Here is a 25,082-nt window from a genome sequence, read left to right on the forward strand (position 1 = left end):
CTGCTACAGAGACAATTCCAGCATAGGTCTCATAGTTCAGCATAGCATGGGTCTGAATGGAAAGCATTCAGCTGTCTCTGCAGTGATTTCCTCTGGCCACTGACAGGATTTAGAAGGATTCAGCCTGGCTAAGGGACGGAAACTTGCGGTGACTCAACGCCAAGGAGAGAAAGTTGCAAGGGGAGACCAGACATTATCTCGTCAGTTGAAAGCCAGGGTCAGGAAGCTTACAGGAAGCAAACGCTGTCACTTCTGGTAGTTGATGATCAGACTGTGCTCCAGAGTCTTGCCACATGACCGGGTGCAGCAGGGTTTGATCCATCGTCGGGACGATGGTCTACAAAGCACCTTGGGAGCTGGTACATGGAGTCGCTTGGGCAGGCCTTCAAATCTACACTTCTGGGGCAGATCAGGAGGCTGAGTCTGCAAAGACGGCTCAAGGTCACCCTGCACTTCGGCAGTGTCCGTGTCCATGTCCTCAACGTCGGTGACATGAGTATCACCAGCATCTGTCTGAAGCGTGTCTGAGTCCGTGGGGGAGATACTTGTCCTAAAACAAATTTCAGAAGGAAACATGATTTTTCTCCATTTCAGCCCTCTGCAGATTCCAAAACAGCTTGTAAAACCTAACTCCCCTGGAAGTGCCCCAGAGCCAACTCTTCCGACAAAGCACAGAGCCCACAGGGCATCATAGAGTCATACAACACTAGAATGGGAAGGGACCTCAAGAGGTCATCAAGTCCAGTTCCCTGCCCTCTTGGCAGGACCAAACACCATGTAGATCATCCCCGATAGGTGTCTGTCTAACCTGGTTTTAAATATCTCCAGTGATGGAGATTCCACAACCTCCCTAGGTAACTTATTCCAGTGTTTAACCACCCTAACAGTTAGGAAGTTTTCCCTAATGTCTAATCTAAACCTCCCTTGCTGCAGTTTAAACCCATTGCTCCTTGTCTTATCCTCAGAGGCCAAGAAGAACAATTTTTCTCCCTCCTCCTTGTAACCCTCTTTCAGGTACTTGAAAATTGCTATCATGTCCCCTCTAAATCTTCTCTTTTCTAAACTAAACAAGCCCAGTTCTTTCAGTCTTCCCTTGTAGCTCATGTTCTCTAGACCTTTAATTATTCTTGTCTCTCTTCTCTGGATCTTTTCCAATTTCTCCACATCTTTCTTGAAATGTGGTGCCCAGAACTGGACACAATAATGAGCTTTGAGTAGAGCAGAAGAATGAGTGGTAATGATGGTAATGATCATTCTGGCAACAAGGCACAGGAGTGAGAGAAACCAAAAGGAAACATGCCAGGGATCACTCACACAAGAGCTATGCCCTTCTCCAGTACAAGGAGGAGGAAGAGGAACAGTGACTCAGAGACAGAGGGCAGGAGGTGAACATTGAAAAGGAGCTACTGGAAAGATGTGGTCCTGCTAGGTGGCATTGTGAGGGACCTGACCACTTTGTATGTGGCCTCTCTAGTGTCTGGACAAAGGGTTGAGATGGGAACAATGACATGAGTGAAAGGAAAACAATCCTTTGGAGATAATACTGTGATCTGGACTGTGCCTGTCCTCTAGTACCTCCATTATTCAAATATGTGACATTTTCATCAGGCTTTGTGTGCTCAGAGCATCGGAGAGAAATTAACTAACTAATATATCTCATAGCACCCTATAAGCAGGAAAGGAGGAAACTCAGATTATCCTGCTTTGGCAGACAGGGATACTGAGACAGAAAGGAGAAATTACTAGAATACTAGAATCTTCGGGCCTTTGAGAGGTCATATAGTCCAGTTGTCTGCACCACCCCTGACAGGTATTTGTCTAATCTGCTTTTAAAAAATCACCTGCGATGGAGATTCCACCACAGTCCTAGGCAATTTATTCTGGTGCTTAACTACCCTGGCAGTTAAGAAGTTTTTATTAATGTCCAATCTGAACCACTCTGGCTGCAGTTTAAATCCGTTGTTTCATATCTTATCTTCAGAGGTTAAAGAGAACAATTTTTCTCCCTGCTCCTTATAAAAACCTTTTATATGCTTTTCATGTTAGCATGTCTCCTTTCAGTCTTCTCTTCTCCAAACTAAACAAAACCCTTTCTTTCAGCCTTCCCTCAGAGGTCATGTTTTCTAGACTCTCTTCTCTGGACTTTCTCTAGTTTGTCCACATGTTTCCCAAAATGTGATACCCAGAGCTGGACACAATATTTCAGCTAAGGCCTTACCAGTATGAAGTAGAGCAGAAGAATTAACTATTTGTGTTTCACGTACAATGCTCCTGTTAATACACCCCAGAATAAAGTTAACTTTTAGATTGTGCTCCTCTATGACTCCCAGCTCTCTTTCCACAGTCCTCCTTCCCAAAGAGTTGTTTCCCATTCTGTACATGTACATTTGTCCTTAGTGAATTTCATCCTGTTACATCAGACCCTTTTTTTCCAGATCATACCCTTTCTGAATGCCTGATTTAAAGGGGAACAAGGGGAATTAAGGGCTGATTTAGGGGCAGAACCAGGATTAGAGCTCAGGACAGCCTGATTCACAGCCTCATCCCAACCATCATCACATCCTGCTTCAACAATTGTACCTCCTTTCTCCACTGCCTAGCTCGGTGGATGCCAGCCTGTGCAGAATGAGCTGCTGCTACCTTGCCATGCATACAAAGTTCACGCGCACCTCTCCAATCTCCATACAGCTCTCTTCCCCTGCTGTCATGACAGGATCCAACTCAAAAGGACCTTTAATCTGAAACCCTCAATTCCACTTCCTGTGGGTCATGTCTCCTCTAGTACTTTCCCTGGTCCCTGCAGCACTAGGCTCTTGGAGAAATCTGGGCTTGAGACTGTTTACCCTTTTCTACATCAGGCATTCAGAAACAGAAATCAGACTGTGCAGCCCCAGGGGATCGTGGCTGAGAGCCTAAAATATTCTGAATGAGCCAATGTCACCACGAGCCACCTTCCCCTTCTCTCCGGTCACTCTTCCTGGCCCAACCTGCAAAGACACCCCATCCCACACAATAACCATCCTCAGCTTCATGCATCATGCCCATGAGACACAGTCACAGAGGAGCCAAAAGCCAAGGATTCTGTTACACAGTCACTCACCCAGAGGGGACAGCTGGGAGGCTGGGAGGTTCCTCAAATACCAGTGACTTCCAGTAGCTGATAGCTAATGCACGTAGCCGGAGAATCCTGCGATCTGCGTGCTTCAGCAACTTCAGCAGTGACAGCTTCTTGAGCATCTGCCAAGATGGGGACAATGGGAATTAAGGGCTGAAGTACTTGATCGCCTTTCTCTGAGCTCAGGAGGTTGGCACAGCCAGAGAAGCAACCAAGAGCTACAAAGAAGTTCCATTCACCCTCACATCCTTCCCACCCCTTGGGCCATCATATCAGACAGCTCCCCAGTTGTGCATCCCTTCTGCGCCCTGGGCTCATGGAAGAAACACTTAGATGTCGACTTGAACACCAATGTCCTCCCCTTAAGTTCCAGCCAAGAGCCAGGGAGAGTTTGAGACAGACAGACATATACCTTCTGGAAGTGTCCCTGTGCTGCTACTCAGCCTGCAGAGGGATAGGGAACAAGGGAGCCTGACATGCACAGACCCCACACTACCACCCAGTTTTCATGTCTGTTGTCTCATAATGAGGGTGACACTGTCTACCAGGGGGTGGTACATGTGAAAAACCAGGGTGGTTTCTTACTGTCTTCAGATAATTCTTCTCTTGTTCCACGTCACTCCGTTGACATGTTCCAGTCCCCACATCTTCAGCCTGTGAGAGGGAAAAACCAGGCACATCTGAGGCAATTGATTTAAAACAGGAGTGGACAAAGCACTAGCAAATGCATAGCAGAGGACAATCTGGCCCTGTCCTTTGGAGGATGAGGGCCTAGATGGGACCTTATTGGTCGTGTTAGTATCTTTAAGGTCTCTGAGTCTATGACTCAGTGCTACATTTTAAAAAACACTGCTGGAAAACCCTAGTATGTGTGCAGCATTGCTTTAGACTTCTATAACTCCATGGCCTTGCTGGGACATTCCCCACTGGACGTGTTTGTTATTGCTTTAGTGATTGAGTCCCATCAAAGTGCTCGGCGTTATACAGAATTGTAGGAAAATCATGTCTCAGCCCCAAAGGCCTTGCAGTGAACATCATTCCCATCAGAGGGCAAATTCTCCATCTCCCCCACCCCTATTCAATCCTTTTGCCAGTTTCAGAGAGGTTCGGGGGGAGGATCAGTGCAACTCATCCAAGGTCTGAAGGAGGACCGACTATACCTGATGAACAGGGGCTTTCTTCTTCCCTGAAGTCTTCATAGTCATTCAGGGTAGTTCTCTAAGGATTTGGCTGAGAGGGTCTGAGGCAGACAGGCGAGGTATCTGAGAGGTACCTGGGAGCTCCCTCTTGCTCTGAGGTGCCACTGAGGCCCCGCTAGTTTTTGAGGTCTTGGGGTGATGTCAGTTCAGAGAGGCTGTGACCTCATTTATCTGTGACACCAGAAACTGGGTGTCAGTATTGAGGGTGACTGGGTCTGCTGGGGGCATTGCAGATGGGGGTGGGGTAATGCACACTAGGGGAGGAATATAGAGAAAGGTACAACACCAGCAGTCAGGGGTTCTCTCTTCCCCTAGGACAGGTTCCAACATAACACAGGAAACCAAGGAGTAGAGTAGCACAGCAAATATTCATGGGTGGCAGAGAACTGGATTCTACTCCCAACCTGCCATCAGCTCCCTGTGTGACCTTGAGATAGCCAGTCTGTGCCTCAGTTTCCTCATCTCTAAAGTGAGCATAGTCCTGAGGCTCTGTATAATTAACAAGTATACAGCCACTGAAATCCAAGGGACCGTCCCCATGCAAACTTAATTATTAGTTTGAATAAATAAATAGCTACCAGGAACTCTCATGATTCCTGGCACCAGAAAGCCTCTGACGGGCCAAGGACTGGGGCTTTGGGTAGTGCTGTAGGGGCAGAGAGCTGTCCTTATGGCGGGAAATGTGAAAGGAACCGGCTTTGGATTTATTGCATACGGAATGTTTCTGGTGACCTCTCTCCTGAGCCAGCATTTCTGACGCCAGTCATTCATAATGAAGGAAGAATTGGCTGGAGGGAAGGGGGAGAAAAGTGGGTATAACATGGCAAGCTGCCCCAGGCAGGAGGAGGACAAAGAATCCTGACCCCATCCTAGAGCAAAGCCCAGCAGGCGGGTGCTGGAACTCAGTGGACACAGCTGATGAGCTTCTTCTGGTTGGCCCATATACTCAGCCAGACAATATAAAGGAAGGTGAGCCCAGTGCAGCGGGGTGTATCTAGGACTGTTTTGTATTGGTAGGTGGCACTGGCTGGCTCTGGGAAGGCCATGGGGTTGGAAAGGCCCCTTCTTGTAAGCTACTGAAGCTCAGAGGACTGCTGACCAAGCTGACGTTGGTGTTTTCTTTCACACTCCTTCCCCCCGTTTCTTTGTCAAGATGGTGAACGAGGCCAAAGGAGCTGCAAAGTAGCCTAGGTGCGTCCGAGTGTCTCTTTCCAGCTGGTGACTAGTCCACCAGCCTAGGGTGAGTCAAAAAACGAGAGGCCAGTTCCCACACCTGAGCATTGTGACCTTACAGGCCTGCTCTCCCCAGCCTGGGTGTCCTCAGCGTGTAGAGCTCCTGGCCCTGTTTCTCTGTGGCGAAAGAGCGGCGTTACACATGCCTCAGTCGTTCAGGAGCCAAATGACCCCAAAGAGCCACGTGAGTGTGAATTCATTAGTACCAGAGGAATTAAACATTCCTATTTAAACAGTGTGATGAGAAATGCTTTGTTTAGTTTTGTATATACATCCACAGGAGCACAAACGTTGCTAACTTAGTGCACGCTGATAACTTAATTGGCTAATAACATAGGAAAAGCCTCCTGACTGGTTAATAACACAGTGTTTTAATATCATGCTGCAAAGAGACACATGAATGCAGTGGCTGTTCGTGAGCTACAGTCTGCGTGTCAGTGATAGGGAGTGCAAATGAGCTCTGCTGTGAGTCACTGACTGTCTCCAGCACCAGCCACCTGGAGTGAATACGTATCTGACACCCGGAACTCTAAGTCCAGTAGAGACTGGCGATGAACTGCCTTGCAGACCTCTTTCCGTAGCTCTGGCGTGAGCACACCTGGAGTATTGTGTCCTGCTCTGGGATGCTCACTGCTTGATAGAAGGGCATTCAGGGGCTGATCTCTAAGGAGAGGTAGGAGGAGCTAAACAAGCAGCGGGAGTGGGATGATACAGTGTCATACACAGGGGATGTGCCTGAGATGAATGGGATGAAAGTCAGAAAAGGAAAGCATTGGCTGAATATCAGAGGCAAACTTCCTCATAATTGGAACAGTTGGAGCAGCTACCAGAGCGAAGGCTGGGGGCCTCAGCCTGGGGCATTTAACAGCAGCCTAGCAAATCCATAGAACAATCTGGCACCTTTCCCCACTCCAGGAGGGACCAGAGAGAACAGGCCTTTCACAGCTTCAGTTCCTACCGGTATCAAATCACTAGAAGATTTACTTAGCATTGCCCAGGTCCTTCAGGGCAGGGGGCTGGCAGTGGAGGGGGATGCAGGAGTCAGAGCAGGGCCTTGCGGATGGGTTGGGCTCGGGGCAGGTGTCAGAGTGGGGGGTAGATGAGGGTCTCAGGGCAGGGGCTGGGGATTGTGGGGGTGCCAGACTGAGGGCTGGGGGTGAGGAGGGTCTCAGGGAAGGGGCTGGGGATTGTGGGGGTGCCAGACTGAGGGCTGGGGGTGAGGAGGGTCTCAGGGAAGGGGCTGGGGATTGTGGGGGTGCCAGACTGAGGGGTGGGGGTGAGGAGGGTCTCAGGGAAGGGGCTGGGGATTGTGGAGGTGCCAGACTGAGGGATGGGGGTGAGGAGGGTCTCAGGGCAGGGCCTAGGGATTGTGAGGGTGCCAGACTGAGGGTTGGAGGTGAGGAGGGTCTCAAGGCACAGGATGTGGGTGCAGGAAGGAGTGGTAGCTCAAGGGATCAGCTCTTTGGAGAAAGCAAAGGGCAATAGAGCAGGATGCAGGAAGGCTGTGGATACGAGTGCAATCCAACCAGCTTGGCTGAATGTTTAAAATGAAGGAACTAGTGTAGCCAGGGCAGGGACTGTCTCTTCGTTCTACGTTAGCACAGCAGGTAAAACAGTGGGATCCTTCCTTGTCCATTACAAAGGGCTCTAGATGCCACCATAATACTACGTGTTAACTGAGATGCATTAGACAGCTCAGGAAGGGAGGAAGGCAGCAAGAGCTTTTTTTGTATAGATCATCTGTTTCTCACTAGCCCTGAGAAGTCACTGCCACCTGCTGGTTGGTGATGGCCCCTGTGTAAAAGGTGTTGGTGGCTCTGGGCAGCTGCCTACATCACGAAATCCATCATTCTTTACGGGCAGTGGTTCCCAACCTGGCCTCCATGGACCCCTGGGGCTCTACAAGGGTTTTGCAGGGGGCCCATGAAAAAAAATGGTCATAGAAAATAAGTTTTAAATAAATTGCACAGTCACAATCAATTGTGTAGGTGTAGGTAGTCCGTCGTGTCTGACGACGACGTCTTAAGCTTGCACAGGCTCATCGGTTTGGACTCCCATGTGGCTGAGGATTCCAAGCTTTGAATGGCCTGGGCCTTTACAGTGGGGGCAACGGAATTGTCCTGGCTCTGTTGGTGCGGCTGCTGCTGTTGCTTTCTTCCTCTCAGGAGCATCAATGAGGCATACACGTCGCTGCTCTTCAAAGCTGTCATATGCATGTCATACGAGAGCACACCAGCCTGTTCGGTCTTTTGCATGCTGCTCTAGCTGATCTGGTTTTAAACCAGCATGAGCAATGTTGGCCTTCACGCAGTCTTTATAACTCTTGTAAGGCCTGCCTTGATTCCTTTTGCCCTGGGAGAGTTCACCGTAGAGGAGTTGCTTTGAGATTCTCAACTCCTCCATTCGTATGACGTGCCCTGTCCAGCGAAGCTGGGCTTTCAGAATCATGGCTTCAATGCTCGTGGTTCCTGCTCTGTCCAGGACTTCCAGGTTTGTAACTCTGTCCTGCCATCGAATGTGCAGTATTGACCTCAGGCTGCATGTGTGGAAGCGCTCCAGCAGTTTTATGTGTTTTCTGTACAAGGTCCAGGTTTCACAGCCATACAGGAGACTGGTCAGGACTGCAGCCTTGTACACTTTCAGTTTAGTGGACTGTCAGATATTGTGCTGATTCAGCACTCGCGCTCTCAAACGTCCTACTGCCCGGGTGTCCTGGCAGATTCTGTTATTGATTTCTTTGTCAAGGGAGCCATCATTGGCTATCACACTGCCAAGGTACTTGAACTCCTCTACTGTTTTTAACTCTCTTCCTTCAATAAAGTTTCAACAAGTTCAACAAGTTGGCTGATGCCGCTCACCTCTGTGGTTTGACCCTCAGCCTCGGAGAGACCCAGGTACCGTCTCAACCCGCTCCAGGATCTGCTGCTCTCCCCACACAGTCAAGTATTATTTTAATTAAATATCTTCCAATAAAGTTCTGACCTGCGTCCAAAAATCTATGTTGTGGTTTCCTTTTCCATTGAACGAAGTGTACGTAGCACCTAGAATGGGGGTCCGTGAACGGTCTGGGGGTGGAGATTGGGGCTGCACTAGTGAACAAGTTGAAAACCATGGCAGGGCATGGGCTGGTGTTCTAAGTGCAGGAGAAGCTAAGGTGTGAAGGGGCCATGGACAAAGAATGCATCTCTTTACCCCTATGGGCCATTCACCTAGGTCAAAGAGTACATCCATAGGGAGGAGGGGGTTTGGTGCCGAAGTCATGTTTGAGAAATGTGAACTAAATTTTCATGTCTTTGTAAATAAAAGGCCCCTAGGTGTCAGGGCTCTGGCTCGTCATTAGCCTAGATTTATTTAATTTTAACAGTGGGCTTAGCACTGTACAACACTCTAATAAAAGACAGCCCAAGCCCCAAGCAGTTTACAGCCTAAAAGACACACACAAGCTGGAAAATCCAGCAGTAAGGAAGACGTATCATGGGGGTATTATTTTCAAACATATCCAAGTGACTTACAAGCATGCTCATATCAGACAGAAAGGTCTCTGATTTGAGGGATGTCACAGGAGGGCTGTGGGCTATGGCCAGGTGATGGTGGGGAAGACCTGACAAATCAAGTGGGTCAGAAGAACACGGTTGGAACAAAACAAAGCAGCAAAAATGTAGCACTTTAAAGATTAACAAAATGATTTATTCAGTGATGAGCTTTCTTGGGACAGACCCACTTCTTCAGATCAATTTCGTTTCCAGTACAGATTGCTGTATTCATTTTCAGTACAGACAGCCGTCTGTATTGGAAGAGTATCAGAGGGGTAGCCGTGTTAGTCTGGATCTGTAACAGCAACAAAGGGTCCCCTGTGGCACCTTATAGACTAACAGAAAAGTTTTGAGCATGAGCTTTCGTGAGCAAAGACTCACTGCATCTGATGAAGTGGGTCTGTGCTCATGAAAGCTCATGCTCAAAACTTTTCTGTTAGTCTGTAAGGTTCCACAGGACCCTTCGCTGCTGTATTGGAAGAGAAATTGATCTGAAGAAGTGGGTCTGTCCCACGAAAGGTCATCACCGAATAAATCATTTTGTTAGTCTTTAAAGTGCTACATTGCTGCTGCTGTTTTGTTGGAGTACAGACTGATACGGCTACCTCTCTGTTACTATTCAACACGGCTGAAACAGTTTTCCAGCTGAAAATGCCATTAAAGTACCATTAAAATGCTTCATGGAATTGTATTGATTTTGCTGAAATTTCATTCAGAAAATAAAAGTGGGACAAATAGGTCAAACGGTGTTGAAACATCCCACTCTAACATTTTCCAAAGGGAACACTTTAATTTTTCCTTTTCCTTTTTATTTTTATAGATCTGTTTTGTAGTCTATTTCAGCATTAGTATTGCCATACTCTAAAATAGTCAAAATCAAAATCAAAGTATTTGCTCAATCTGAAATTAAACTTTTTTTTGGTCTTTTTTAGAGGATTTCAGATTTTTCAGCATTTGCTGAGAACAAAACCAAAATCAGACATCTCAAAATCCTCCGTTAAATGGAATTTCTGTTCTCTGCCGAGCATTCCCAACCAGTCAGAGTTCTTTGCTCTAGTGGCCGTATTCCTCGCTGTTTGGACCCCAAATAAAGCTTCTGGACAGAGTCCTAGAAAACAAAGGTCTCACAAGGGTAAAAGCACGTCAAGGGCAGATGTTAACTGTGGAGTGCATAGTGGCTCCTTGGAGGAGGCACATGGGACAGCCTTTCAGATGACGTACAAAGACTTTCTGTGAGACGAGACCCCAGACCTCAAAACATCTGTGCTCTCTAGCCTAGGCATATAGTGCTGTCAGCAGAAGATGGGGAGAGACAGTAAAGATGCAACTTCTTGTTATGAACCCTGTCCTCAGTTCTGGTGAGTATTAACTAGGCTAGGGACGTGCTTGTGCAGTCCTTATCACCTGCTCCAAGACAGGAGCTACCTGCTCTGGAACTTTAGCTTTTTGACTGGCAGTGGGGTTTGAGTGGGTCAGAGTGGCACGTCCACCCAAAGCAGCAGCATAAAGAGAAAGCCCAAGTGACCCCAATGTATAACCACCTGCTGCATCACTGACATTGCCTCAAAAGCACCATTAATGGACATGGAGTCATCCAGCACCTCCAGCCCTCCCTGTGTTGTGCTTCTCTCCTCAAAGCCTCCCAGGTCTGCTTGTTCACGTCACAGCAGCCACGTTCCTTCAGTGGAATTTATGGCGTTTCAGGCTCCTATCTCTCCTGGCTCCAAAATCTCCCTTTTAAGGGAACTGCAAGATTGCTGGGATCAGAGTTGGTGTTTCACCCTGGCTGGGCTGCACTCTGGCTCAGCTGCAATGTATTACCTCATTTGTTAAGACACAAACCCTGCTGTGTCCATGGCAAAAAGCCCATTTCCTCTTCACTCCAGCAACTTACAGAACAAATCACACCAGATCTTGCATACAACCTCTTACACATGGTGCTTGCAAAGAATAAGAGCTATTTTCACTGCTTTCTGATTCAGCGTCTGACTGGGGCTTGTTTCACCTTTCACTTAGCAGCTGATTTACTCCCTAATCCTCCCACCCCATTCCAGTGGTCAGAGGCCTGAGAAACCTCCTGTTTTCTGCAATCCTGTAAGAGAAGAAAGAAACATGAGCTGGAAATGCGGAGGGAACAAGTCACGCTGCATTTTATTCTGATGATCAGATTGCCAGCTTGCCTCAGGAGCTCCAGCACCATCTGAACTTTGCGCAAGGGTGATGAAAGAGCCAAGTCCCCCTAGATGCGCAATAGGGTCTCACAGCTGACCTGTGACTATGATTTCCTCTCAATAATTTTGGGCACTAGTTACGATGACCTGGAGAGACTCCGTTCAAATCAAGACTTTATTGGCCCCACAAGTGATGCCAGTGTAAAGAAAAGAGACGGACACTTCTGGTGCACCTCAGGGCTACCTGCTGTTGATGCCTCAAGTCTGTTTTTCAGTGGTATCCATTCCTGGCAGATTACCGTACGGTGTGATTCCAGCTCTGCCTCTTTCTGTTCTCCCAAGGCCAGGCATTCATGGCTAAGAGGAGCAGGGACCAAGTTGGAACATGCAGGGCTGGTTTACATGAACTTAATTTGAGTATAACTGATGCTCAAGGAGCCCCATGAGAAACTGCTGGGGTGCGTCAAAGTATTCTACATGCAGGGGGCGATGTTGTTTAACTCTAAATCTCTTTGCCAAGAAAGGCAAGTGAGACGGCAGTGGGTGCATATTTGCAGTGTTATTTATTTGTCAAATCACACCTCTCAGATTGCCACAGAGTTGTATCTCGGTCCTCAATCAGTTCTATTAAAATCACCAGCACTATTCACAAGACTAAAGTACTAACTTCATTTGAATAAAGGTGAAAGAATCTGGCCACACCTCAAGTTGGTGGCTTCTGCCAACTTAGAAAGGAGATAGCAGAGATCCTGGCTGGTGCCCCAGCCCCGGCCTCCAGCTCCAGGAGGAGGGAGTGTATATCAGGGATGTCAGACAGGTGTGGGACAGGAATTCTAGGTAGCGATACTACTGGCTAAAGCCACTCATAACACCAACGGGTCCTCTGCAAGAGTTTTCTCTACAGCATTACCACTGTACTGTAATTAATTACTGCAGTCCCCGTTATTCTACTCTCGAGCTCCTCTCAGACACTGCTGGGAGACCATACTACTGACCTGTGGTCCCTCTGCTCCTCTAATCTTGGGTCCTTACCAATGCTCTTTAATCCTGATCCCAGGCTATCCCATTCCCGGGCAGAAACTGGGCGTGCTTTGGATGCAGATAAATTGTCACCTGGGCTAAATGGAAACCTCACAACTGATTAAACTTACATCAGATGGAACAAGTGGCATCAAATCTGCAGAAATGTGGTGGGAATCATCTCCCTCCCTCAAACCAGCATCCGACTATCCCAGATTCACTGCCATTGGTGGCCAGGGTCTTCTGTTACAACTGCCGTGTTGAGGGGCCAACGTCAGGAGGTAGCAAAGCAACAGTGATCAGCCCCCAGGTACTGCTGGGGTGCAACCAAGTCCAACCTCTTTGCTTGTCTGGGAGCGTGGTGGTGCAAACCCACAGAGCCAACAGGCTGGGTGGGACTGACAATGGTTGCTGGAAACTCCTTTTCCCCACTGGCTGATGCAGAGGAGGGGGCATATATCATACTGGTGAGCTGTAGTATATCTGCGAATCCCACTCCCTGGCCTGGCAGTGATCAGAGCCTGTTTGCCCAGCAGGGACTGGTGCTACAAGGGGACTGAGTCACTCTGTGGACAGGGGAAGGAAATAGAGGGTCTTGGGTGATCCGCCATTGACTCCCCTCGGAGCAGAATCAAGCCCAGCACTTCGGCCAGAACCACAGAGCTGCTGACCGTCCCGCGCCGGCTGTGGGCTCGCAGAGGCCTCTGGTGGAATCTGTGTGCGGGGGCACCCAGGGAACCAGTTATGATGCGGGTGGAGCCTGCAGCCGCTGCTCTCGCTGACGGGACGCCTGGTGCGTACAGAGAAGCACGAGCCGCTGATTAACATGAGCACCAGGGCAGCCGCGAGGAGCCATTTTCCAGCTGCTCCGGTGCTGCCTGGCGCGCCTGTTGCTGGGGGCAGGAGGGTGCGGGCAGGCCCAGCGGCTTCGGCTCCCTTTGCTGAGCCCACACCAAGCCCCGTGCAGCGGGGAACGGACGCGCTCCCGCGGGCTCTCCTGCCCCGGTTGGCGGCGCCCCAGGCCGCGCGCTCCGACCCCTCCAAAGGCCCAGGGCCGCCCGTGCAGGGGCCGAGCCGGGGCGCTGCCTATGGGCCCCTGCAGCCGGGTTAGGGCACAGGCCGCTGCCTAGGCCCCGCCCGCACCTGCTCCCCGGCCGCGCCCGCCCCTGGGCGGCGCAGGCACTTGGTACAGTCTGGCGAGCCCCGCCAGCTCCGCCGGAGGCAGCACCCGCCCCGCGCCACACTCCTGGCCGGGCCCGCCCCGCCTGCCCCGCCGGGCGGCATGAGCGCGCCCCGGGCTGCAGCGCCCGCCCGCCCGTCCGCCGCTGGCCATGTCCGGAGCCGGAGCTCCTAGCCAGAGCCGGCGGCCGCCCGGTGAGTCCGTCTGCGGGCTCGGGAGGGGCGGGGGCGGGTTGTGTGTCCCTCGGCGGCTCGGCTCGGAGCAGCACCCGGGCAATGCCCTCGGCCGCAGGGACCCTGCCTCCCGCCCGGCCTGAGACCCACGTGGGGCGCGCGGCTCGGTCCCGGTGCTCGCTGCGCGGTCCCTGCCCCAGCACACCGGGCGGGGGCGGGGGGCTGCTGATGCTGCGGCTCTGCCAGGGCTCCGGGTCGCGGGGGCCCCGGCCGCCCCTCCCCCGCTTCCCGGGGCGTCGGGATGGGCTCGCAGCGATCAACCGCTCGGAGCAATCCGGCCTCCTGTCCAGGGAGCGGCTGGTTCACCCCGGCCCCGCAGCGCCGCCTGCCGCTCCCCGCCTCACCCCGCTTCCTGTCTGGGGCTCCGCCACCCGCCCGCCGCACCAGCACCAGCACCAGCCGGGCTCTGGGGTCCTGTGGCCGCCAAGTGTGTGTTGTGTACAGTCAGACATGAGCCACAACTGCCACAGCCGGGCTGCGTGTGCTCTGCCGCCCCTGCGCGTGCAGGTGTATGTACTGGTGTAGGTACTGGTGCTGGTGTATGTACTGGTGCAGGTGCAGGAAGGTGGGACTGGGAGGAGCACTGGGGTACAGGAAGGACCTATGTGCCTCCAGCTGACGGTGGGCGTTGGGGTTTTGTCCCTATGGAAGTGCTACCTCTGGGGGCTCCGCTCCACTGGAAACCCACCCCCCCGCCTCACTCCCCCAGCCCATGATCTTCGAACCCTCTCTTCCCACCAGCATAGTCCTCGTCCTTGCCCAGACAGCTCAGCCCTGCACTCCATGCAGGCCACCCCCAGCACCGCCCACAGCTGAGGTCCCCTCTCCTTTCCCACCCACGTGCGCAATAGGTTTTGTGTTGTGCGCTGAGTCCTGTGCGGACGTGCGCGATGAGTAGAACCGCACGCTGCCTGCTGCGGGCGCTCTGCTGGCAGCACCTCAAAGCGCTGCTGGGCTGCTCGAGTGCACAGCTTACAGGAAACACTGCCCGCACAGCCCTTCCACCAGCACCCTCCCACGCCCCTCCGCCCCCACCCACCAGCACCCTCCCACGCCCCTCCGCCCACCAGCCCTCACCCACGCCCCTCCGCCCCCACCTGCCAGCACCCACCCATACCCCTCCACTCCCACCCGCCAGCACCCTTCCACGCCCCCTGCCCCCACCCGCCAGCACCCTCCCACGCCCCTCTGCCCCCGCCCACCAGCACCCACCCACGCCCCTCCACTCCCACCCGCCAGCACCCTTCCATGCCCCTCTGCCCCCACCTGCCAGCACCCACCCACGCCCCACCGCCAGCACCCTTCAGTGCCCCTCCGCCCCCACCTGCCAGCACCCACCCACGCCCCTCCACTCCCACCTACCAGCACCCACCCACGCCTCTCCTCCCCCACCCACCAGCACCCTCCTACGCTCCCACCCGCCAGCACCCTCCCACGCCCCTCCACTCCCCACCCGCCAGCACCCTCCCATGTATCTCCATACATCCCATAGCATCCTTCTGCCAGCACCTGCCCAGTCATTCTGTACGTCCCACACTCAGTTCCTCTCCACCCTGCCAAGCAGCAGGTCCATTGCCAAAGTCCCCAGCTCTACAGCCTGTCTTTCTTGGCCACGCACCTCCGCACAGCCACCAAAGCCCTGCCTCCATCTCACAGTCACCATGCACTAGCATCCAGAGCCTCCCTCCCTGCATGCCCCACGGGGATCGGTCCCTCCCACTTTCACACCTTGCTGAACTGTAATAGCCGTAGTAGCTCTGCAGGCTGAGCTCCAGACAGTAAAATCTCAAGTGGCTGGGTGGCCGGAGGAAGTGCCCTACCCCGGCTGGGTGACTGTGCCCTCGGCTGGGGCATTCCTTTGGGTAGGTGCAGGCTGGGCAGTTGTCTGATCCAGAACGGCAAAAGAAATCCTCCATCATCGTGCCCCTTTGCCTAAGGACGGGAGCAACCCCCTGGCACAGCATGTGCTCTGGATAGAAAAGTTCTGTGGAGCTGCTTTGTTTTGCTGGAGAACAGACTAACACAGCTCCCGCTCTGTTACTAGACAGCGAGTCAGTGAAGGTCTCTGGATAGCCAGGCCAGCTCCAACCCAAGCTGGGGCAGAGAGACAGGGCCTCAGCCTGCTTTCATGGCCTCTCCTCTGGAAGGGCTCCAGTGTGGGGTGCAGAGGCTGCCTGTCCCTCAGGGTTCCCTCTAATTTTTTCCATCCATAGGCAGAATATATTTTGTTATGTGCACCCAGTTCATCCATGTGCAGCTGTGCGCCAGCAGTAACACATGCTGCCGGCAAGGGGAGGCTGTGGGTGCAGTGCTAATCAGCTGGGTGGCACCTGAATCGTTCCTGGGCAGCATCCCAGGCACTCAGCTTCCAGGAGCTTCCAGGCTGCGAGCCTCCCTGCCCGGTCAACAGACTCAGGCTAGCAGGGCTCACTGGGGCACTCTAAAAATAGCTCTGTGTGCTGCAGGTTACGGTGTGGGCTGGGAAGCCCATCCCCATCCCGAGGCTTCAGAGCTCCAGCTGGCACCGCAGCTTTGCAGCACTGTCTCCACCGCTCTGTTTAGACGGCTAGCGCGAGCTCTCCTCACCCCAGTCTGCCACCCCGGGCTGGGAGAAACACTGCTGCTGGCTATGGAGAGGTCCCCTGTGTGGCTTATGAGCCTCCCACCTCCTGTTATCCTCTCTAGCGCTCTCCTGGCTTTCTCCAGCTCCGGGTCAGTGAATCAGGCCCTGCAAATAGCAGAGGCTTGTGACGCAGCCTCCGCTGGGGAGAGAGCTCAGGGCTCCGGGGATATTTTTAGTGTGGAGTCTCAGAGGAGTTGAGGATTGGCTGGAACATGTGCTCTAAGGAGCCGTGTTAGAGACCACGATCACAAGGTGCCACCTCCTCACCCCGCTGACGCTCTTGTTCTCCTCCCTCTTGTTTTTAACTCCTCTGTCTCGGCTAACACTGCCACCCTCCCACTCACCTTCCTGTGCTTGCCTCACCCTGCGGGGCGGGTTTAGTTTGGCCCTTAGCTGCAATCTGAGTTCAGGTGCAGAGAGTGAGGGTGGCTGTGCAGAGTGTATGTACCAGAGGGTTTGGCAGGTTCCAGGCATTGTTTATGGTAGGCCTCTTCTAGGTCATTGCAAGGGCCTGGCACCTTCTTGGGCTCTGGGCCAGCTGCCTCTCCAAGACTGAAGGAAACTGCTGATTTGGAGGGTGGCTTTACCCTTTATCCTGCAACGTTCTTGTTGAGAGGGGCACAGCCTGGAGGTGCGAGCTCCCCCTGCAATAGATACGCTGGCCTGTTCCCTGCAGCCTCTCCTTGTGTCAGAGGCTGGGGGCTCCTCCCTACAGAGAGGCTCCAATCAAAGGGAGTCGTGTGGCTGGAGTCGGGGGGGCCCTGTTCCGGTTCAGAGGCCCCAGAGTGATGCTTTTCAGAGAATGGCTAGAGGGGGTGTGACGCTGTGCTCCTTGGAACTGTTCCCTAGAGAACTGATGCACCCCCTGCAGAGTGTACCCCCTTCCCTCACTGGTACGCTGTGAAACACAACCGGCCGTGGGTGATACCCAGGGCGACACGCTGAAAATGGGGCGTGGCCAATGGGTGCTATAGTTAACTGCAGCATGAGACCCTGAAGGTCTGGGGCCCGAGGTAGCCGCCTCGCTCACCTTGCCCTAAGGTCAGGCCTGCTGTTACCCTCCCCTTTCCATGGATTTAAAGAGCTGTCAGTGGAAGAAGAGCCTATCCCTATCTTCTCTTGGACTGTGTTTCCTCCAACAAGCATGCACTGCCCCCTTCATGCTGCCTGGTGCACAGAGTGGGGTTTAGACTGGGGTCCGGCAGGGGAGATGTCAAATGTGGTCGGTCAGTCCCAGCGGAAGCCCGGACAGACCAGCGCCGTGCAGGCAGCGCTCTGCCCACCACTCTGTGTCCCAGGGAGCCCATTCAGCGTTTTGGCCCCCAGGGCTTATGCCACCCTCTGTTGCCGGGAGCTACCTGCAGCCAGCGTTCAGACCACCCGCTTGCAGCTGGCACCTCTGCTCCATGTGCCTCCCGCAGGAAGCTGGGGAAAGATGGGACCTAGGAGTTCCTTCCGTGTCAGGCCTTTGTGCAGTCACCCGACAGGGCCGCATGCTGAGAGGTGGAGAATCCCAGCTGGACCCCCCAGCCAGCACGTCTGCCCTGTTTCCCTCAGCACCTCTTGCAAAGGCAGGTAGCACTGGGCTCAGGGCACCTCCCCTTGCCCCTAAGAGGCTGGGCCCGGAGAGGCTGAGCAGTGGCAGTAGAAGGAACCCCTCCCCATCCCCTGATCTGTTTCCTTCTCAGGGGCTGGTGGTAGCCTGGCTCCGTTCCCATCAGCGCCCACACTAGCATTCAGGTCCAGTTCTCCTGGAGGCTAACAAGCAGCAAGAGCCGGAAGGATTTGAAGGCAGCAGGGAGCCTGGTACCATTTCACACTTTCGGGAATTGACAGGCTGATGTGTTGGGGGGTGGGTAGGGGCAGCGATCCCAGGAAAGCAGCGCTGTGTCCCAGCCGCAAACATGCACAGCCCACAGCCCATCGGCTGAATGCCTTGTAAGAAAGAGCTCCAGCAGGTATTTAAATAGCTGGGTGAATTCCCTGCTGTGCACAGGGGCTGCATTGTGTGTGTATGCGTATGTGTGTGTGTCACTGGCTGGGAACATGCCATCCTGATGAGACAATCCCAGCCACTGAGAGTGAGGAGAATGTGACCATCAGTCACCCGGAGAAGGGCAGAGACAGGGAACGCTGCTCTCTTGTCTTTCCTTCATGGCGGTTCTTTAGCTGCAAATACACGAGCAGAGCTCTTGGCTGCCAGCGCCTGACCCCAAGAGGAGGGGGAGGAGGGAGCAGGAAGAAGGCGCTGGCTCTGGTTCTCGCTGCAGTCACCCAGCTGCACATCCTGCTCGACTCCCGCCTGAGTTACACAATGGCCTTGCCATGCTGCCTGCCCGGTGGGCTAAGAACCTCATGTCCCCAAGGAATTTCCAGACAAGTCTGCTACCGGTCCAGACATGTCTCCCCATGCGGCTCTAGCGCCGCCCTTGCGTCAGAGCAGAGGGGGAAAAAGTTCACAACAAGTGACTCAAGTAAAAGTGCAGTTGCTGAGAGCGGGGGTGTGTGTGTGTACTTAAGTACGAGTGGTGGGTGTCGCTCTGGAAAACTACTTGAGTAAAAGTACACCCGCACGTGCACAAATGCACGCAGATCACATCTAAATTGTACTCAAGTACCTAGAAGTGAAAATAAGCTGCTCTTTTACTCAAGTAAATTTTGGGGTGCTTTCCCCCCCGCTGCATTAGAGTAATACACTGGCACTTGCACCAATCCTGCTAACCTCCCGTCCCTGCCTGGTACGGGCAACACACCATGCGGCACTGGCCAAGTGCTGGCAGAGAGACGTACGGTGAGTGCATTTAGTGTGCAGAAGATGGCAAATTCTTACTCTTTGGCCTGTAATGTCCTTGCTGGGGGTGGGGGACGGAGACAGGAGTAGCTGTGAGCTCCCCACCACCACCCAAACAGTGCCTCCTCCTGGCAGCAGATGGGAGCTCACCTCTAACAACAGGGCTCAAATCAAAGGGCCCTTCCTCCAGCGCCCATGTGACCCTGTCCCACTGGAAGAGGTGCACTGAGTGGGTGGTATGGTGCGTGTCACCCCACTTGGAAAGTGAAGTTGTATCACGTGGGCTTTTGGGTCACCGCACAGCAGCCATGCATCTGTATGGTTCATATTCATACGGCAAGAGGATGGAAAGGCCCAGACTGAGGACAAGCCCCTGCGTGCTAGGGGCTGGACGAATGCAATGGAAGAGTCGTCGCTGCGGTTTAGGAGCTCACGGCACAAAGAGGTAAACTGGAAGGCAGCCTGTGGTCCTGGACACAGTTGATACCGAGGAGGTGGGGAATGGGGACCTTGGGGTGAAGTGTGAGGTTCAAGCACTTCAGGATCACCTACTTCAAAGTGTTCCCAGCAGTCAGGGTGGTACTAGAGCTGCTTCAGCCCTGCAGGACGTGAGCCATAGCGTCTTGGCACTACTTTGTCAGTACTTGAATTTGCCGGCCACTTTCCCTGGGAAAACCGTGACAAGACGCAGGCTAGTGTAGCCTGTTAGCCGCAGATTCCAGCAATGCTACGGCTGCAGCTTTCCTGGAGCAGTGGGCAGCTGGTGACTCCGCCCTGGCGGGAGAGCCAAAGGTGAAAGGAAGCTAGCGCACCCCGGTGCGGTGCATCGGTAAGAGACTGGCTGGCTTGGAGTGCTGCTGGCAGCCTGGGCACCAGGGCCATAGCACACTCAGGCTGCAACCTGGATGCTCAAGCAGCTGGAAGGGGCAGTCCCAGCCACCCTGGTGCTCAGGTATCTGGGCAGCGTGGTCCCCTGCTGCCCTGGGAATCCAGTGGTCCGGCCGGGCAAGCGCATTCCCCCATTAACGCAGTGCTCCCACAGCCCAGCAAGCACAGTGGCTGCACTCCCAGCTCTGAGCTCCCCCTCGGCCCCTAACTCCCTGTTGAGCTTCCCTGCCCTGGGCCCTCATAATCCCCAGCCTTGATTCCTGCACCCCCATTCCAAGCCCTCCCAAGCCCCCTCCCCTGACTCCTGCAGCTTACATCCCCCCTGCCCTGAGCCCCTCACACCACCCAGTCCTGACTCCTGCACCCCCATCCCCAACCCTCTGCCCTCCAGCAGCCTCCCACACCACACACCACACTTAGGGCAGCACAGGTGTGTGATAGGAGAGTTCCTGGGGGAAATCTTAGTTACTTTCACCCCTGGAGAGCCCAGCAGGGCAGGTGCTGCAGCTGGGCTGTCGAAAGAGCTAGTTCCCCTGATGCTGACTGAGGGAGACACAGACCATGCTGCAGGCTTAACCTGTTCTTTGTGCAGCCCAGAGCTTTGTAATTAGCCCTCCCCCATCTCCTCCTTGAGCATGGGCTGGAGCCATTTCCCCAGCCCCTCTCTGCTTCCCGGCCCCCCTGGCACTGGTTGGGTGTTGCTGGTTTAGGGAGTATGCGTTGGGGTGTGGCAGGGATGGGGGCTTGGTTTCTGGATGACCCTGCTCCAGGGTCAGGAGGACCATGAGCTCCTGGCTGGTGCAGCGTGGGCAGCAGCAGATGGTGAGGGCAGCAAGGGAAAGCAAAAGGGGCTTAATTTCGACATCTCATTAAGGCGCTTTCGACCGGCGGTTACTCTCTTGGCAAAGCGTGTGAGATCCTGGCTGCCTGGGCACCTTTCCAGCCCTTGGCAATGACACAAAGGCAGACAGCAGCAGGGGCTGCAGTTAGTGGGGAAGCCTAGACCTGGGACCAGAACCTAGACCAGGTGGGTTGGAGCACAGAACTGGGCCCAGCAGCGATGGGACAGGCAGAACCAGCAGTGACCACAGAATCCCTGAGGAAATGTGGAAGTCACCAGGAGCCGCAAGTCCTGAGGTGTTGGCAGCCGGTTCTGGGGGGCAAAGGATGTGGTGGTGTGTGAGAGACAGCCAGAGCCCTAAGGGATTTCCAGGGGGTGCTGTGTGTGGTTAGCTTTGCAGGGTTTCCCAGGGATGCCTGGGCAGGGGTTAGTCCTGAGGCCAGGGAATATTGCACAGGAAAATTTAGACTTGACAATTTTCCCTGTTGGCAAGGGGAGTTTGGCCTCGAGTGGTTTCCCTGGGGCAAGTGTTTGGCTGGGAGTAGCCCTGAGGGGTTTCCCTGGGGAAGGTCCCAGTTTGTTTCCTATGTTATAACATCCAAGTCCTGACACAGGCACAGCCCTGCCAGCCGGGTGGGGCCCGCAGGCCACTGCTGCTCTTTGCCCCAGGAAGTGGGTTTGGTCAGGGTTGTGCTGGGGACAGGCTCAAGGGTTTGTTTGGTTGTCTTGGTTACTGCCCTGCTCCGCTGGGTTGTCACATTTTCCTTCTGCCACCCCACGAGGAGCTGAGACAGATTCTGGAACAAGACTCCAGTCTGGCAGCTTCCGGGCAGCCGCTGGAATGAGCCAGCAAAGCCCACTTCCTCAGCCCTGGTTAGGCTGCTACGCTGGAATGGACTCCAACACCTCAGTGGCTCGGGGCCAAAGACAGCAACTGGCCAAGCTAGAAGGGCTTCATGTTCTCTGCTCCTCTGGGTTCCTAAAGCTGGAGGGACAGAGAGGGGCCCGGCTGTGCTTAGCAGGATCTGACCTTCCATCACCTTGTTCCAGTGCTTGGGTGACCAAATAAGGGGCATGGGGGAATGATGCCATCCCGGCCAAAACAGGGTGGATGGTCACCCTATGTGGGAATTAGGTGGTGGCTGCCCGGTGGGGGCTGTCACCTGGCTGGGGGGAGGGTTTGGAGCTGCCCCATGACTTGGGAACTAGGCTGCTGCCCTGCCTGCAAAGCTCCTGGTTCCCTGCAGCTGGGGGGAGTCAGGTGGCATCCACACCACCACGTGGGTCCAGCTTCCAGCTACCACCAAGCAGTGGGGAAGTTGGGCAGCATCCATGCCACCATATGGGTCTGGCTGCTGGCTCCCCATAGCCAGGGGAAGTTGGGTGGGAGCCACCTGCTCTAGTAAAAATGTGGAATACGGGGCAGTTAGCCCCTTTGGCAAAATAAACCGGGACACCAGGATGGTGCCCGAAATACGGGGCTGTCCTGCCGAAAACAGGAGGGATGGTCACCCTTCAGGGGCTGCTCATTGCTCTGGGGAACAGAGTCAAAGCCAGGGGTGAGATGAAGGGGATTATAGGCTGCGTGTGTGTGTGGTGGGTCTGAGATTATAGTCGTAGGGATGGCAGAGATGCAGGTCGGTGTGCATCAGGATGTCACTGCCATTTTATTACAGGGACTCAGGGTCAGTTCCAACGCTGGGGAGAGTTTCTGCTGCATGTTAATATTCAGAATCAACTCCCTGGCTAAACCTGAATTAGGCGGCAGGAAAACCAGAGCGTAACAGGCTGGAGCTGGAATGATCATGCACACCTGGTTGCACGACGCTGAATGTTCAACATCAGGGCTGCCGTGTTTCTTCTCTGCCAGGAGAGGCAGGAGCATCGTCTAGCGGTCAGAGCAGGGACTTAGTTCTATCCCCGGCTCTGATACTGTTTTGCTGTGTGACCTTGGGGCAAGTCACATCTGCTTTCTGTGCCTCAGTTTCCCTTTCTGGGAAGGGGGGATCACACAACAGTCACCCCCTCTCAGAGGGAGAGTTTGAGAACCCTGGGAGAAAGGTGGTGTGGCCCAGAGTTTGGAACTACCGCTGGTGTTGCAGATCCCAGGCTGGGCCGTACCACAGGAGCAGTGGCCCCCAATGATTGCACTGCTGGAGCAAGCTCTGTGGCTTGTCACATCTCATCCATTGCTACCAAGTCAAAATGCAGCCCCTCGGTGAAGCAGAGCTGGAGAGCAACACTTGTCCTGCCAGGCACTGGTAGAAGGAATGGGCAGGGGGGACTTACGCAGCCTTCATTTGGCCTTGGCTGGTCTCAGACTGGCTGCATCCATCCCATGCCTGATCTTCCACCTTGTTCTTCCACAGCTGACATGGAGCAAGGGCAGCGGGGACTGGAGCCAGAACAGACGCAGCAGCAGCAGCTCAAATTGCGTGACAGGCAGAAGTTCTTTGAGGAGGTTTTCCAGCATGAGGTGGATTTCTTCTTCCCCATGTCCCACCTGCAGATAGAGCACAGGAGACGTAAGTGCGGCCGGAGGGAGCGGGAGGTGGTGTCTGGAACGCACACCAGGCAGTGTTGAGGGGTGACCAGGCCATAGAGATCAAGGCTCTAAAGAACTCACAGTGCAAACAAAGCAGCAGGCTAGCGTCAGGGGGAGCCTCCCATGGCATCACCTCACCGCTGGTGGTCCAGGATGAGCAGGTTCTCATGTGGCTGGCCTCAGTGATGGCCCCTCTCTGGTTTTCTGGTTCTCATCTCTGCAGCTCCGCTGGGCAGCATTTCCTCCATGGAGGTGAATGTGGACATGCTGGAGCAGGTGGACATGACGGACCTTTCTGACCAGGACGCCATGGATGTGTTTCTCGGCTGTGGGACAGAGGACAGCAGTGTTCCTGGGCAGCCAGGTACATACAGGTCCCTCCTTGTCAGTTCCCTGCTGCCCCCCAGCCCACACTCCAATGGGTCAGTTCTTCTGTCCAGTCCAAGTCTTACTGGGACTTTCCCGTCCCAGTGAAACAAACCTGGGGCTTTGGCTGGTCGGGATGGGAAGGGTCACACCAGCATGGCCCGACTAGTGCAGGTCTGCCGGTGGTGCAGGCACGGGAGGCTGCTGAGCAGAAAGGGCACAAGCATTTTCGTCATCGCGACATCTAACCCGAGGGAAGGACGCCCATTCCCTGTCTACACTACAGCCACCACTGCTGGGAGCAGACGGATGGATCCCAGGTTTCCAGGGCTGCTGCACTCTTGGTGCATGTTAGGCTGTGCAGGACTGAATTCTTGCCCACCCCGCCCCCGCCCCACCTGCCATAAAGCAGTCACTGCCCTGTCACATCCTGGTCCACTCCTTATCACACCCCCTCCCTCAGGCTCGACTGCCCATGCTAAGTCCCTGTCTTGCATGAGCTACCTGTGCCTGGCTGGGGTAGTGCCAGTACCATGGTGGCCCCAGGTGGGGTTCATTGCATGAAGAGTGGGGAGCCAGGCAGACCGCCCCTGTCCCGTGTGGAGCTTATTGCCTGCAGCAGGGGCCCCACTTGGTCCCCTGCTGCAAGAGGAGGAGCCATCAGGATCCCTGCAGCCCCCCCCGAGAATGAGTCACTCTGAGAACGAGCCAAGCCATTTACCAGCAGATTCTGCTGTTGCAGCGAAACGGCCTCACGCATGAAGGCCCCAAGCTGGAATTTTACAAGTGAGGTAGAAAAGGCTCCACTGCCAAAAATGGGGAAAGAATGTGAGGCACATGCCCTGCTGCCAAAGCCTGGGACTGGGGCTCAAAGCAGCGCTAAGGGATCGAGAGCTCAGCCTGTGCTGGAGACCAGTGGATCTGTGGCCCAGTCCTGCTTACCACCAGCTCCCGGACAGTAGGAATTGTGAGTCCAGTGACTCCCACCCAAATCCCTCCTTCCTCCATCTCTGTTCGATAAGGATCATTCCAGCCCACTGCTTCGTCTCCTTTCCTCCACTGCCTCCTCCTAGAAACCTGGTGCTCTGGGGTCACTACCAATGTTCCCTCTAATTTTTTCCACCCGTGGGCAGAATAAATTTTGTTATAGGCACCGAGACCTGGGGGATGTGCACCACCAATAGAAACACATGATGCTCAAGGTGGGTGGCTGTGGGTGCTCCGCTAATCAGCTGGGAAACAGGTGGGTGGCTGCCCAAGCCATCAGTTTACAGGGAACACTGGTCACTGCCTCTCCTAAAATGGAGCTGCTGCAGTGGGCTCGGAAGGAGGAGAAGGGTAGCA

General features: G+C 54.1%; 2 protein-coding genes across 4 annotated transcripts in view; one reads left to right on the forward strand and one right to left on the reverse strand.

Moving 5' to 3' along the window:
- Positions 1–23,186, reverse strand: TP53TG5 (TP53 target 5). 2 transcript variants are annotated; one of them, XM_075011376.1, is made up of 5 exons: positions 15,413–23,186; positions 12,403–13,061; positions 3,701–3,769; positions 3,101–3,237; positions 1–550 (listed from the first exon to the last, which is right to left on the reverse strand). In XM_075011376.1, exons 2-5 carry the CDS (start codon positions 12,421–12,423, stop codon positions 247–249), a joined length of 531 nt encoding a protein of 176 aa, XP_074867477.1. In that variant the 5' UTR covers positions 12,424–13,061; positions 15,413–23,186; the 3' UTR covers positions 1–246. The 2 variants fall into 2 exon arrangements, with proteins under 2 accessions (XP_074867477.1, XP_074867476.1); XM_075011375.1 differs by lacking the exon at positions 15,413–23,186 and having other exon boundaries at positions 12,403–13,194.
- DBNDD2 (dysbindin domain containing 2) overlaps positions 13,472–25,082 on the forward strand; it is a 16,115-nt gene continuing 4,504 nt past the window's right edge. For both annotated transcript variants that reach the window (XM_075011373.1, XM_075011374.1), the window contains exons 1-3: positions 13,472–13,645; positions 23,197–23,352; positions 23,596–23,736. In XM_075011373.1, coding sequence (XP_074867474.1) covers positions 13,603–13,645; positions 23,197–23,352; positions 23,596–23,736 — 340 coding nt within the window. In that variant the 5' untranslated portion in view covers positions 13,472–13,602. The remainder of the gene's footprint in view (positions 13,646–23,196; positions 23,353–23,595; positions 23,737–25,082) is intronic.

This window comes from Carettochelys insculpta, chromosome 17 (genome assembly GCF_033958435.1).
Source record: "Carettochelys insculpta isolate YL-2023 chromosome 17, ASM3395843v1, whole genome shotgun sequence".
In the NCBI taxonomy this organism is placed as follows: Eukaryota; Metazoa; Chordata; order Testudines; family Carettochelyidae; genus Carettochelys; species Carettochelys insculpta.

Bases quoted from the DNA above. Each gene is read 5' to 3' on its own strand.
- TP53TG5 (XM_075011376.1), bottom strand. From the start codon at position 12,423: ATGCCACTTGTTCCATCTGAT. The intron at 3,770-12,402 runs GTAAGTTTAATC...TCCCTCTCACAG, and splicing joins TGCCACTTGTTCCATCTGAT to GCTGAAGATGTGGGGACTGG. The intron at 551-3,100 runs GTGAGTGACTGT...AATTTGTTTTAG, and splicing joins CTCCCAGCTGTCCCCTCTGG to GACAAGTATCTCCCCCACGG.